This window comes from Harmonia axyridis, chromosome 7, assembly GCF_914767665.1.
Source record: "Harmonia axyridis chromosome 7, icHarAxyr1.1, whole genome shotgun sequence".
Taxonomy (NCBI): Eukaryota; Metazoa; Arthropoda; class Insecta; order Coleoptera; family Coccinellidae; genus Harmonia; species Harmonia axyridis.
Genome location: NC_059507.1, coordinates 21068836 through 21084485, shown reverse-complemented (window position 1 = coordinate 21084485; position 15650 = coordinate 21068836). Strand labels below are relative to the sequence as shown.

At 32.1% G+C, this 15650-nt stretch overlaps 1 protein-coding gene across 1 annotated transcript; it reads left to right on the top strand.

The window, feature by feature from the left end:
- The first annotated feature begins 5446 nt into the window (after window positions 1-5446).
- LOC123685318 (putative ankyrin repeat protein RF_0381) lies at window positions 5447-13952 on the top strand. Its single transcript, XM_045624976.1, has 3 exons — window positions 5447-5753; window positions 10345-10721; window positions 13110-13952. Exons 1-3 carry the CDS (start codon window positions 5447-5449, stop codon window positions 13713-13715), a joined length of 1290 nt encoding a protein of 429 aa, XP_045480932.1. The 3' UTR covers window positions 13716-13952.
- Window positions 13953-15650: the final 1698 nt, after the last annotated feature.

Below are 15650 nucleotides of genomic sequence, written 5' to 3'. Positions count from 1 at the left end.
GATTGTCAAGGTTGAATTATATTCCGAAAACAGAGACAAATATTTCTGTAGAAAAGGTACTTAAAATTCAGAGGAATGTTTGAATGGGTATATTTATCTCACTGGAAGGTGATTATGTTGACAAAGGAAATTGATTATGCACTGAGTGCTGTCGATTTTGTCAAAATGTGAATCATTCTGCTATCTCAAAATTTACAAGAGTTATCTCCCCATCGAACACTATGGGCCTATCATGTATATAAAACAATGATATTCCTAGGATTTTAATGAAATTATTAAAAAAAAACATAACAATGCATAATCCTGAATTTGAAAATATACAGGGAGTTTCCAAATTCGACATGAACCTTGGAGGACGTGTTAGTATGACTCATCTTCCAAGGTTCATGTCGAATTTGGAAACACCCTGTATATTTTCAAATTCATAGCTGTCATTTGAGCTATATTTATTGATATCCGAAAATCAACAGTTTCCGAGATATTTGAGTTCTTGTGATTTTCAAAAGATTTCCCAACTTTATTCATTTTTCGTCAATTTTCTCTACGTTGACCAACTTTGAATATAATTTTGGATTATTTTCTTCTGAAAAAGATTTGATATGTATGAAAAAAGCAAAACTATGATGTATTAGATACTTGAAGAGAATAAGTATGATTTGAAAGTAGATACCTATATGAAGAGAAAAAAAAATAATTTCTGATGTATTATTTGAATTAATGGGATAAATTAATTTCCATAATATCAATTTGCCTGCAACTTTCGAATTCCACTATTTATGTGTTACAAAATTATTTCAAAAACTTGACAAATTCCTCCTTTATTACCTAAAAAAGTTTTCATTAAAATGTAGTCACTAGTTTCGTTTCAGCACAATTTTTTTCTGAATGTTCGGCATAAAAAATTGTGAATGTGTAATCAGAAGGGATCAAGATCCCAATATACTATTTTATTATTTTGTAAAAGATTATGTCTACGTTTATTAATGCTGAATATGCAGATATTCTTTTTGTGTATGGATACAGTAATGGAAATAGTTCCAAGGCCCAGAGAGAATACTCACGTAGATTCCCAAACAGGCGTGTTCCTCACAAGAGTGTCTTTTCATCAACCTACCGCAGATTTGCGGGAACAGAAACTGTGCAAAAGACTAAAAACGCTGGTGCTTCAGGACTTGGATCTTGGAATATCTCACAAAAAGTATGGTCGGTGCTGAAGGAAAACCGTTTGCAGAATAATGATTAGAAGATGGTGACTATGCTAGAAGACACCAATTTTGGCGACTTATTCTGAATTCTGACAGAGATAATGCCAGATTATTATCGAGGATCCTATGAACAGACGAAGCTAAATTTAATAAGGAAGGGGTGACTAATTTTCACAACCTACACTATTGATCGAATGAAAATCTGCATTTGATAGAGGAAACATCATTCTAAAGGCAATTTAGAGAGATGTTTGGATAGGAACAATAGCTAATTTTTTGATAGGTACTTTTGAACTAAATGGAACATATTAGAATCAAAGCAAGAAACCAGTTCACTGGTTTCTTGGTTCTTCTTTTATAATAATCATTTAAATATTTCAATTCATAATAATTTAACGAAAGCATCATTAAATGAAATAAAAATCAAATGATTATTCGAAAGTAAATGAAAATGAATGAAAATTAATGAAGTAAGTGTTATGTCGAAATGTCCACTATTTGTTAAAATGCACTTCACGGTTCTGGAACCCATACTTCTTATACATTTGCTTGTTTGGTCTCCTTGAATACCTTCCAAAACATTCTCAATTTTCTCGCGAAGTATCACTATTGTTGTATTTGTCATTTGTTCCATTGAAACAAAGCACACAATCGAACTTTATTTTGAGATCATTAGGATATAATTTTTGCAAGGCTTGGTATTCAAATTTGAAATCATTGTATTCGCTTCTCTTGACTATTTTATCAACAGCAGTTTTTGAAAAATTCCATTCACTGGCCACAGTTCACGATTTTTTTTCTGGGTTCGATTGAATTTGGGTCAGAATATTGATATCGTTAATAGACTTGTTTTTTCTTACATACACACCATTAAATTTGGATGAGGGTCAAAATCACCTGAAAATCAACTTTGAATGACGTTGTATGATATATCGTTGAATTCAGCGTTAAAAGTTATTTCGAAAAATGTCATAAAATATGCAGGTCCGTATTGAAAAAAATGAGGTTGGGGGTGGCCCAGAGAGTACGAAACGTTGGATACGAAATCTGATTACGTCAAATTGAGAATAATTTACTGTCGAATAAAAAATTCCTGTAACATTTTTTGATAATATTTGAAATAAAGTGGGAAAAAAAGAAAAATCAAAATGACATAATTTACTTTTCTTATGATATCTCAATAACCGGCCCTGATAATCTCGATTTGTTTGAACTGCTTGATAATGCTTCTATGCATGCAACTTTTTCTCCATTTGACCGACCTTCTAACTCTTATGGTTTAAAAGTTACCAATACAATCCCATTAAAAAAGTGGCCACCCTGTATATACGCCTCGTAACGAGCGATGTCGAGGAATCTGAAAACATTTAAAATATTGCAAGCTTTCCATAGAATTTCAGTACTAAGCCTAAAATAATCTCAAGATCAACAAAACTTTAATCTAAGGGAAGAAATGATATAAATATGGCTATGTTCAAGCGTGCCGTAATCTAGTCATAAAAATATCTGCTGAGCGTCGACATGTTCAAAGGTGCCGCATTCAGATCATGAATATTACGGTCGAGCGTCGACATATGTTATATTTATTTTCACTAGTCTTTTGCGCTTCATCAAAGTTGTCGGTATTTCTTCTACAAATGGTACCATCTATTTTTGAGTGAAGTGCGGCTTCTTTTTCTTTGATACAATTTTATAACGATCGGTTTTTCAGATCTTCAGGAGTTATCTAAAGAGATAACTAGATAAGGAACATATAAAGATATGTACCTATTTGAATTTCAATGGTTTCAATGAATATAAGTACATATGCAGGGTGTTTATGATTAGTTGTGCAAAAATAAGGGGGAGATTCCTTTTCAAATAATAGGGTGGGTGTTTCAAATAATTTTTTTGAGCTCCCTCGCGCTTAGTTACGACCCTTAAAGATGGCGCCCGAAAAGTAGTTTTTAATTTGTGGAAAGTTAATAATTGTTTTTTTGTTACATTAATTTTATAGGTATTCGTACCAGTTCTCATCGAAATATCGTTTAGACATTATTTTTCTCTTGATAACCAAAAAATTCAAAAATGAAGTTGAGCTGATATTTCATGCGAGCGAGAAGGCATTCGAATAAAATGTTTGTGGTGTTCCTCTATGATTCGAATTGGTAGAAAAAACCTCCCTCCAATCTTGTTTCGCAATAACTTTTTTCTTTATTTACTATAAGTAAATTAATTTTGGATAGACTAATCCATTCATAACAAATAAGGTGTCTTGAAAATTTTTGCAATTATTCACAGTTTCTGAGAAAAAATAGATCCACAGATAATACGACTGAGTTGTGGAGGCTGGAATTATTTTCGACCTCAAATTCATCCAATAGGCGGATGTCGAAACGATATTGTTATTGAGAAATTATACAAATGTAAACTGAATGAGAAAAAAAACAATTATAAAAAATTTTCACAAATTGAAAACTCTTTTTCGATGGCCATCTTTAGGGGGCTGTAGCTGAGGAGAGGGAGGCAAAAAAAAGTTTATATGAAAGACCCACCCTATTTTTCGAAAAATAATAACTCCCTGAATTTTTTTGAAACTATTCATATACACTATGTATAATATTGTTTATTATTTCAAAACTTCACCGAAAATTTATGACTTAAATTATGAATAAAAAAATACTTTAAGAAAATATAATGGGCGAAAAAAATCTTCGACAATGGGGGGCGCTGTCTAACATATTGCCACAGGCGCAATAGTACCTAGATACGGCTCTGGTTTGGAGCAGTTTAAAAGATGTAGTACATGAAAGGAAAATACATACACATGTGCAACTTGTTCTTGTGAAGAGAATAGACGAAGCAGCGAGAATATTTAGAGTAAATTCCAGGTAGAAAGTAACAACTGAAGAAATCATAAAGAGGGCACGTGATTGTATAAGGAATGGTGGAGGTCTTTTCGCACTTCATTTATGAATACATTTTTCAACTAAATTTTAAGTTCAATTGCAATAAAGAAAATATTTATATCGTTAATTTTCTATCCCTTTTCTAATGAAAATCTTCTGAAATGAAACTAGTGACTGCATTCTAACGAAAACTTTTTTAGGAAATAAAGAAGGACTTTGAGTTTTTAAAATAAATTTGTCATACATAAATTGTAGAATTCATAAGTTGCAGGCTAATTTAAATATTTTCTTATCGATTCTTATTCAACATCTAATAATCTAATACAGATTTTGTAAAGTAAAAAAAAAATTTGTAAAGCATAGTTTTGCTTTCTTCATACATCTCATATCTTTTTTTCATACATCTCATATCTTTTTCTGTTGAAAATAATCCAAAGTTCAAATCAAACTTAGTCAACATAGAAAAAATTGCAAAGTAATATCTGAAATTATTAAAAAAAAACAAGAACTCAAATATCTTGAAAACTGTTGATTTTCGGATATCAATAAATATGGCTCAAACGAAAGTAAATGAGTGATACTAAAACCTCCACAGTTTACGTCTAATTTGGAAACACCCTGTATATTGCTACCATAATACTTTATACCACAATGTTACCGCAAAGTCATGGCGCTTGAAGTTTCAGAGCTATGAATTTTTGAAATTTTCATTAGGATTTCGTATGGCTATACACTAAATTTATTGTTTTTTGATCACTTGTCGAAATATTTTGCGGTGAAAGAGGAAATGATAAACCATATTGTGAAATTTACAGTATTTAAACTATTCTCTTGAAACTATCGTTTGAATATCGTTCTCGAAAAACATATTGTGTTCAATTCCGAAAATAGCCCTCTTTGTAGCTCAACTGAAATTGTATTCAGTTTGGCCTTGAAAAAATCACACTTTTAATCTATAGAAACAAGAAAATAAAATTGTTGAAAAAGCAAATATTTGACTCAACTATTTCGCATAACGATGGAATACATTACAATTTACAATCAGGTTATTTCCTTCTTAACCTAATATTTCATTATTTTATATTGTCTAGCATCATCAGAAGTACAAGAATTTGCAAATTAGAGAGATTGTAATTTTCGAAAATACGTTCAAAGGAATTAATGGATTGTCCCACATACCATCCCCTCTCTTTAAGAGATTGAAGGCCGTGTCATTTTTGGTTCCTCTGCATAAAATTTTGAAATTTTAAAGTAGGTAGTCCACTTTAGCCTCAAATCTCATCACAACTGATTTTTGACAGAATTCTCAAGCAGATAGTTTCGTAAAGAGTTTTTGTGAGCATTTACAAAGAAATGTCTGCTTCAGAAAGTAATGCCGATAAAAATACCAATCGCGAGGTTTTCTTGAAGGAATATATTTTGAAAGCTTGTGCTGAGGGAAATGCTGAACGCGTGGAAGATTTCCTGGTTTGGAGGGAAATCGACATTACCACAATGGTACAACCTTTGGAAAATTCACCGTTGTTCGTTGCCGTTTCTAATTACACCAATGAAGAAACTGGACATAAGAAAGTTGTGCAATTGCTTCTTGAAAACGGAGTCAATGCTTACAATTCGAATTCTGTTGAAGCGAGTGTTGCTGAAGAAATTCTCACGAAAAGTAAGTGCAAAAATTATCGATTTTTAGATTATTTGATTCTTAAGCCGGTTTTGGAATTCACTTAGGATTCTGAAGCAGGCGACCAATTTGCACTGAGCCAATGTTTCGTCTATATATTTAGACTACATTCTGACGAAACGTTGGCTTAGTCCAAATTGGTCGCCTGATTTCAATAGTCCTAACTATAGATATATCAATGGGATAATAACTCAATGGTACTAACTCTGTGAATTGAACTTCAATATGTTGAATGCTCAAGGACGTGAAAACACCGAATTTCGTGAAACAAATATTTTCACATATTATTATACAATTAATGATCGCTAACTCCGCAATTTTCTTCTAGATCCCAAGTCGATTTTATTTTTTAGTTTTTAGCTTGGTCAAATAGCCATTGGAATGTAAATGTCTAGGCCTTCACCTAGATAAAATAACCGTCAACAATGACAATATAATAAATCACATTTCATATATCCTACATATAGTTCTGTGGTCTCAAACCAAATGAATGATTGTGTTGTTCTAATTTTTTCATTGTGATAATTTATTTTTTTAATGATATCTCACATTCCACGATAATCTTCCATAGAGTAAAATGTGAATTGTTTTTTCTTAATTGAGTTGAGATATTTCTTTTCAATAGAGCTAATGTGATATGTATATATATGTGAACTATGCATCAAATTGTTTTTGTTTCTGAAATGATATTCCTTGAAATAGTCATAAAACATAATTATTATAGAGAAGATATCATCGAAATTTCTTTCATAAAGAATTTATTAGGAATATTAGGAACATAATGAATGTCTACTCATTAAGTTTCATATTCATGTTGCTCAAATATTTGTAATTTGTAATTGAAAGCTAATTTGAATACATACCTTTTTTTTATTCATTACATTATTAATTCACTAAATTTATTAATTACTATACTTTCCATCTGTAGTTGGTTAATAATCTTTAATTACTTTTCAAATATTTTTGCGAAATTACAGTTTCCAAAAATTATATGAACATGGTATATTCGTACCTATTCGAAAAAAAAAACAGTTTTGTCACTTAATTCAGTTAATTTCCACACTGAAGAGTCAATCATATTAAATGATTAACTAAAAGTGTATTATTTTTTCATTCCAAATGAATATCCATGAAATAAAGGAAAACAGGAAACACATAGGTACTTATCTATTAATTGATCTTTATTAAATCGTTATTTGATAAATGTGATATTCAGGTCAATTTGAACAATTCAAATGTAGTTACGGATTTATACGCATTCTTTGTTTTTATAGTTGCTTTAATGATTCTTTTTCGGTTTGTAAGCGCAATTCTCTTCCTTTCATCATTAAATATATTGTATATTATGCATTCTTAACATACAAAGGTATATGTATATTATTAAATTGATTTGATCTTCATTTGATGGACATTCATTTGAATGAAATGACAGAATGACAGTTATTTTATTTCCACATTTTGATTATTTACATAACAATATTCAGAGCCGTATCTAGGGCGTGGCAAGGGTGGCACTTGCCATGGGTGCATGGTCCGCAGGGGCCCCCAAAAATTATCAAAAAAGACATCCCTAGAATTTGCGTACTAAGTCTAAAATAATTACAAGATCAACAAAACTTCAATTTAAGGTAAAACATAATATAAATATGGCTATGTTCAAGCGTGCCGTTATCTAGTCATATATTTTACTGTCGCGCGTCGGCATCTGTGCTTACCCTTATTTTCACGAGTTTTTTGAGCTTCATCAATCTTGTCTGTGTTTCTTTGATAAACGGTACCATGAAATGACAGAATGACAGTTATTTTATTTCCACATTTTGATTATTTACATAACAATATTCAGAGCCATATCTAGGGCGTGGCAAGGGTGGCACTTGCCACGGGTGCATGGTCCGCAGGGGCCCCCAAAAATTATCAAAAAAGACATCCCTGGAACTTGCGTACTAAGTCTAAAATAATTACAAGATCAACAAAACTTCAATTTAAGGTAAAACATAATATAAATATGGCTATGTTCAAGCGTGCCGTTATCTAGTCATATATTTTACTGTCGCGCGTCGGCATCTGTGCTTACCCTTATTTTCACGAGTTTTTTGAGCTTCATCAATCTTGTCTGTGTTTCTTTGATAAACGGTACCATCTATTTCTGTGTGAAGTGCGGCTTATTTATCTTTGATACAATTTTATAACGATCGGTTTTTTAGATCTTCAGGAGTTATATCTTTATAAATATATGAAATGCGTATTTCAATAGTATCAATAAAAATCATTAAATATATAAAGGGTGTTTATGAATAGTTGTGAAAAAAATTAGGTGGTGCTTCCTTGTCAAAAAATAGGGTGGATCTTCCTTATAAACTTTCTTTTTGAGCCCCTTACCGCTAAGTTAGAGCCCCCTAAAGATGGCGCTCGAAAAGTAGTTTTTAATTTCTTTTTGAAAAGAAAAAAAAATCACACAAATGAAATTTAGCTGACATTCAAAAAATTTTTTGGTGGTGTTCCTCAAGGAGTAGAGAACGCCACTTCTCAAAATTGTTTCGCAATAACTTTTTCTTTATTCATATTTTACAATAAGAAAATTAATTTTGGATAGTCTAATCCATTCTTAACAAATAAGGTCTCTCGTAATTCTTTGCTAAAATTCACGGTTTTTGAGAAAACAAAATATCATAAGATAAAAATCAAGATAATACGCCTGAGTTGTGGAGGTTGTAATTTTTTTGGACCTCAAATTTATCGAATAAGTGGATGTCAAAACGATATTTTTATTGATATAAATATGAAATAAATGTAACGAAAAAAACAATCAAAACTGAAAAAAAAGGTTTATATGAAAGACCCACCCTATTTTTTGACAAGGAATCACTCCCTGAATTTTTCGCAACATTTGTGTTGGAAAATATTTCAGAATTCACAAAAATACAGTCCATTGGTTTTTTTATAATATCAATTTTTTTTATTTTTTTCTTTCAAATTAAATTGAACTGAACCGCGCTTCTCAGTTCTAATAAGAGATTGGAATATGTAGTATTGAAATATTAAAATAATTGCAATACTCCCAATAAAGATTTGAATAAACAATAAAATTTTTGAATATTACCAATTTTTTGGAAAAACAATTGATTTCTTGGAACAATTCACCTATTTATTTTGTAACTGTCCTAGTTAGTCATTCCTCTGGCCCTACTAATAATAAGATCTTTATTTTTATTTTATTTTCAACAGGTAAACACCCAATTACAGAAAATAATTAACCAAGTAATAAAAACTACTACTAGAAAATTACATAAACGAAATAACAGATGAGAAGCTATAAGCAAACGTTTCAGAAGTATACATTTAGCATTTCAAGATTAGCACGTGCAGTATTATTTTTTTTTGTAAACCTGTTTCGTGTATCATTGTTAATTCGCCTTTTGTTAAAAAAATATTTGTCACAAACTGCAGTCATTACTCTGGTAAGTATATTTGGTGAAATTATATTTTTTTTTCTTTCTGATGAATGATATATCATTATAACTAATTCAAGAGCAATCCTGAAGAAAACTAGGTTAGAATATTTAGCAGAGTCGGATTTATCGAATATTCAAAATCGTCATTCTTCTGTCGTCATTCCTCTAGCAAACAAGGTGCCATAGGAATGATAACTTGTCTAGAAGAATCACGCACATCAGTTTTAACTGAATTTTGAAGCTAAAAATCTTTTTTTTTCTGTTATTGAAAGAAATCAAATTCATTTTTAGGATAATATGCCGTTGTCAAAGGAAGAAAAATTAAAGCGGTAAAGGAAAGCTGAAAAAAAAGGTATGAGAGATTGAAGGCGGATCCAGATGAAAAAAAAAACGAACACGATCGATATTTAAAGAAAAAGAAACACAAAATTATAAGACCTAGTAACGAACAGAATAAAAAGAAACAACGTTTTGAAAGAAGACAATGGCGTCAGAACTCTGGAATCTATTTTTTATATTTCCGAAAAATCTCACTAAATTAAAAAAACTGGTCTGATCCTGTCATGATTTCGCATCAAGACAAAGAAAACAATTTATCTAAATTTTATCATCAATATATTTAAATGTTTGTTTTTTTTTTAATTCATACAACTCAAAATGATAGTTTGCGTAGAATGACCCATATACTTTTACATACCTCCCTGTCCACTCTGAGGGGATTGCGGTGTTTCATCCTGAGATCACTGGTGGAATCATCAGTACGACAACTCAGTGGTCCCTGCCATATACACCATCACCTCAATAGCCTAGAGTGATGATTTGTCGCAGAACGGTTGGTTTCATGCCCCAAGTGGTGTCAAGCTAGCAAATAGTTACTTGAAAATCAAAAGAACAAAATTTCAAATAACACACGTGTTAACTTCAAATTTACGTCATCGTAAGTTCGCCCAATCCGGTTCCTATCTTGTTTGAACATGCAATACTCGCGTTTTCTGGGCTATTTTGCACATAACATAATTTTCGTCGAATTAATGTATATTGTTCATAAAAATTTATTCAAGATAATGGATAATAATGAACCACAGAACAAAATTTAAAGTTTCCTTTTTTTTCAATTTCAGAACAGGACTTGATCGATCTCCTCCTTAACAACATACCTGATATAAACCAGACGATCAACAGACTTGGACTCACCCTTCTGCACATAGCTGTGAGGCATTGTTCGGAGGATGTGGTCGAAAAGCTTCTGATCAGAAACGCTGATGTCAATCTCGTTACCAACTATGAACTGCCAGTACTCCATGAAGCTGTCAAAAAATCGAGATCCGATCTCATAAAAATCCTCGTGAACTATGGAGCTAATGTCGATGAACTAAATCTCAACGGATATGCAGCACTTCACTATGCGAAGAGCGCTGAGATGGTGAAGATGCTGGTGGACCATGGTGCTTACATCGACAACTTGTCCAGAGATGGATGTACACCACTGAATGTAGCGGTAAGGTTTCTTTCAGCTTTTTTTTTCTTGATCAAGGTTATCATTGAAATGAGACTTATGTTTTATATTAGTGTATATTTAACGAGTGAACTTGGACATATTTTACAAACAGCTCTATTTCATAGAAGTTAGAGCTACGAATGCTATACATTAATAATAATAATAATTTATTTATACATGTACATAAAGATGATACATAATCAAGTGTGTACAGGGTGGGCATTCAGAACCCTGGAATCTATTTTTTTATATTTCCTAAACATCTCACTGAATTAAAAAAACTTGTCTGATCCTGTCATTATTTCGCATCAAGACAAAGAAAACAATTTATCTAAATTTTATCATCAAAGCAAATTAGGTCTCGTCTGAAAGATAATATCTTGTTGATTGAGGACAAAGTATACTAAATTTGTTTTTGTTGCTTTTGATAGGGGGTGCTAAGTCGGAAGTTCATTGTTTTGTTTCCATAAATTTGCATGAAAAAACCTGCAGGTCGCAAAGCGATAGTTTCAGGCGTTCTGGAGTTATGGCCGAAAGAAGATATTCTTCCACTGCGAAAAACCAAAGTGTGTCTTTAAGTTCTGACAGAAACAGAAATCCCATCGAATTTGTATGAAAAAACCAAAAGGTCGCAAAGCGATAGCTTCAGGCGTTCTGGAGTAATAGCCGAAAAAAAAAATTGTTCACCTGAAGCACTGATAATAATTTTATACATATGTAGTTTGGACCTTGCTGTGTCTTCTTCATTTTATTATAGGGCAGAGTAAGTTTATGTTTCACGGGTGTTGTAACTGTGATCTCTGAATTCGTTGTAAATTTATTAGGATTTCGATGAACATATTTCACACAGGCCAGAAAAAACGATGATACTACGGTTAGTATTTTTTCTTGTTTGAAAATATCCCGACAGCTACCAGTGAGTTTCATTCCGTAGAGGGTTCGAATTGCTCTCTTTTGTTCTAGGAGAACTTTTTCTATAAAGCCACTCGGTCCGCATAGTATGATCCCGTACAACATATGGCAGTGAAAAGCTGAATAATATGCTTTCTTGGCTGTTTTTATATTAGAGACCTTGGCTGTTTTTATATTAGAGACCTGATTTATTCTTCTCATCAAGAATATCGCTGTTGACAGCCTACCACACAATTTCTCTATGTGTATGGTGACTCCCAGATATGACAGGGATTCGTCAGTTTCCTTCTTGGTAGTAAAAAACAAATTTTGGGTCTTATTAATGTTCACCTTGAGACCATTTGCAGAGAACCATAGGTGAGCGTCATTTAAGGCTTTTTTCTTTTTTGAATGTAAGAAATCCTTCGATTTATTAAGTACTGCCGTGTCATCAGCATAACTGCAGATTCTGTCGCACTCCATGTTCACGTGTAGGTCATTTGTATATATTATGAACAGAATAGGCCTCAATATTGAAACCTGAGGAACTCCTATTCTGTTCTCTCTGATATCGGAAGAAACACTGAGTCATCTGACTTCTACTTCTGATTTCTACTTGCTAGATATGATGCAAATATTTCATATGCTTTTCCCGAGGCTTTTCCTATCACACCATAGAATTGGAGCTTCTGTAAAAGCATTTCGTGCGGAACACTATCGAAGGCCATCTCAAATCTATACAGGATAATTCTATTTCCTCTTCGTTGTTGAATGCATCAAGAATAGTTTTCAGAACGTCAATCATCACCGTTATTGTTGACCTATGTTTTCTGAATCCATGTTAGCATTTATGAATAAAATTGTATTTTTTTTCGAAAAAAATCATCAATCGATTTTTCAAGATTGATTCAAATAATTTAAATATGACCGGTAAGATGGATATAGGTCTGTAGTTCTCAAAACACTGTGGATCTCCTTTCTTCAATATAGGTGTTATGATGGCAAGCTTTAGTTCATATGGAAAAACTCTCTGCTCAATGCAATCGTTGAAGATCTTGCATAACGTCTCTTTTAATTGAGGAACCTTTTTTTCAACAATGATACGGACATACCAGGAACATCTCAATCAAATATGCATAAAGTGCTAAATTACAGTTCTCATATTTAGTTTATGTATTAAGCTGTTACATCAAAATTAACAAACAATTCCTGTTAGTATTGTATCGACACCTTTATTGACTATGAAAATAATTTTCTTGACTTCGCCAACAAATGTCAATATGATAAACAAAATCGCAAATCGAATGGTCAGACAAAAACTATACAATTCAAAAACAATCTTGAAAACCAAACAGGATTCCAAAAATCATGTTATTAATTTAAGTGCTAAAAAATTAACTCAATGTTGTTGTAGAAACATATGGTATGCAACCAAAGGCAACTATTTGATTTCTTTATGGTTCAACCATATTTTTAACATCAATTTTTTCCTTTCAGGCAAACAAAGGAGCACATCCTGATGTTATCGAAGCCTTTTTGCAACTAGGAGCAGATTACAGAATTCCTGATGAGGAATTCTCAACACCCTTCGGTAAAATTCAGATGGCCATCCATATGAGAAAAGGAGAAAACAAACAAAACTTGGACATTGCTGAAGTTTTCATACGCCACGTCAAAGTGAACTTTACCGATTCGAACGATTTCGAGACGAATTATATTAGAGGTTTTGGCATCGAGTTGGACAATATCAAAAGCCAGTTGATGGGAGATTCGGCTATAAGCTTCTACAGGTTTCTCGTGTCGAAACCCAGAGAATCGGCGAAGTTTGCGAGAAATACAGATATCGTATATGCTATCCACAGATATCACTCGGAATACTTTGGCGTGGGGATGATAAAGATACTTTATGCTGGTCTGTGCATCAAAAGGTACGAGGATGTGACTCGTAAACTGCTGTGCGAGGTGTTCCAGAATAAGTTGCCGGTAGTGGTTATGAAACACATCATCAGTTATCTTAGGATAACTGATTTGATGAAGATTGATAAATACTACCGGCCCGAAGACAGAACAATCAGGAATTTCTTCTACAACATAGACGGGTGATATGTGAAGGATTTCTGCCGATTTTGTTTATATTGTAAATATTTCGAGTTGTCTGATTTGTATTTGTCGAAAATGATATAGGATGAAATTTTCAAGTTAGCCAAAGATCTATGTAAATATGTACGTTGTAAATATTTTTTAATTATTTTATTTATTTTATTTTGTGTAAATTTTTAGTTCATCGAACCTTGTGAATATCTATTCATTTCAAATATGTATAGTATAAATAAAATATATATCCCCACTAAAAAACTCTATTACCTGAATGCATTTGGTAAATTCAGATGCATACATACCTACATACATTGTTGTTGAGGGAACAGATGGTTTGTTGATCTGAGTTCACCGTTGCTATTTCAGGGTTATTATTTCATGTTTTGAATAAATAATTTTTTGTTGTTAGTATTTTCCAGGATATTTGTATTTTATTTAATTTTTTATATTTTTTTATTTTGGGGTTGAGTAGAGTAGCTCAAGCTAGACTTCGCCCCTATATAATGTATTATTATTTTTTTCAATGAAGGCACTATCCCGAAAGGCACTATTATTATTATTATTATTACTTTTAATTTTAAACCGCTAAACTGGATTTTCTAAATTCTCTGGTGATTTTTCCCATTAAATTGAAATCTTATTAAAGAAGAAGTACAATACCAAGCATGAAATTATCAACCTTGGTTAATATATTTTGATTAAAATTTTTTGATATCTACGAATTTAGTTATTATTCGTCAGTTCGGGGTTTTACATGGGTTTTACTGAAAATATCATTCGTTTTTTTAGACCTGACCTTAGGATTAGGTATTTAAAGTATACATGCCAATCATAGTATAAGGAATTCTTCATACAATGTGTCAATCGCTTTCATAAAAGAATTTAGTACAGGCTAAATGCAATAAATTTCAGGTGACATGCTCAATAGTTTGCCTACCGTGTCTGTTTTCTACAGAGCGATAATTATAAAGCCACAAGTAAGGGAAATATATCAGGTATAGACAAGACGTTTTCAGAAGGCAATAAAACTTTGACGAGGCGAAATGTATACAGGGTGAGTCTTTGACTTGTACATATATTTCAACGAAAAAGAAACACTTTTTTTTCGTTTACCATTTTTCTTGGTTGAAAAGATACAAGCTGTTGAAAATCCATAGTTAATGGCATAGCAAATGGAACAGAATCGAAGGAAATGATTTTCAGAATATAATTTTTATTGCTGTGAGGAATCTTTTCCGAACATAAAATGCCATCTGTCTGGTCAGCTCCAGAAGAAATTTCTCAAGAAATCTGGATTAATCATTTCACCAAACAAAAATAAAAAAGAAAAAAAAATACATATAAATATACAGCTACCAAAAAAAAATACCACGACACGTGTGGTCAATCTAACATCAACGAAAAATATCAGACGAGAGAAAATTAAACAAAGATAAACCATTATTATAGAAATGAAAAGGTTGAAATGAGAGTCGTCCTAACGGACTCGTGATTTTATCAATCGGTTTGTTTTCATGGAAAAGAAAAAATTATCGATAATATTTGAAGCACTCGTGGTACTACCTTTGATAATTGCATTGTAGCAAGCGAAATAGCCCTGCGATAACTGCACTGATAGATGCATAGTTTCTATGCATCTTACACAGTTCGAATCTATGGCAATTCCATTCTGCATCAGTTTGACAAGTAATATAACAGATCGTTATCTCTGGTTTATTCGGGAAATATTTCCCCGAATTACCTACACTCGTGCATCAAAATGACCGGATAATTTCGCATTCCAAGCGTGTTTTCTTTGAAAAACTACATTCGGTCATTTTCATTTTTATAGAAAGAGCTTCTCCAAAAATGAAAATGAACTGATGCAGTTTTCACGACAACACGCTGTCATGCAAAATTATCGGTAATTTTGATGCACTTGTGCAATTTTCCGATAATAGA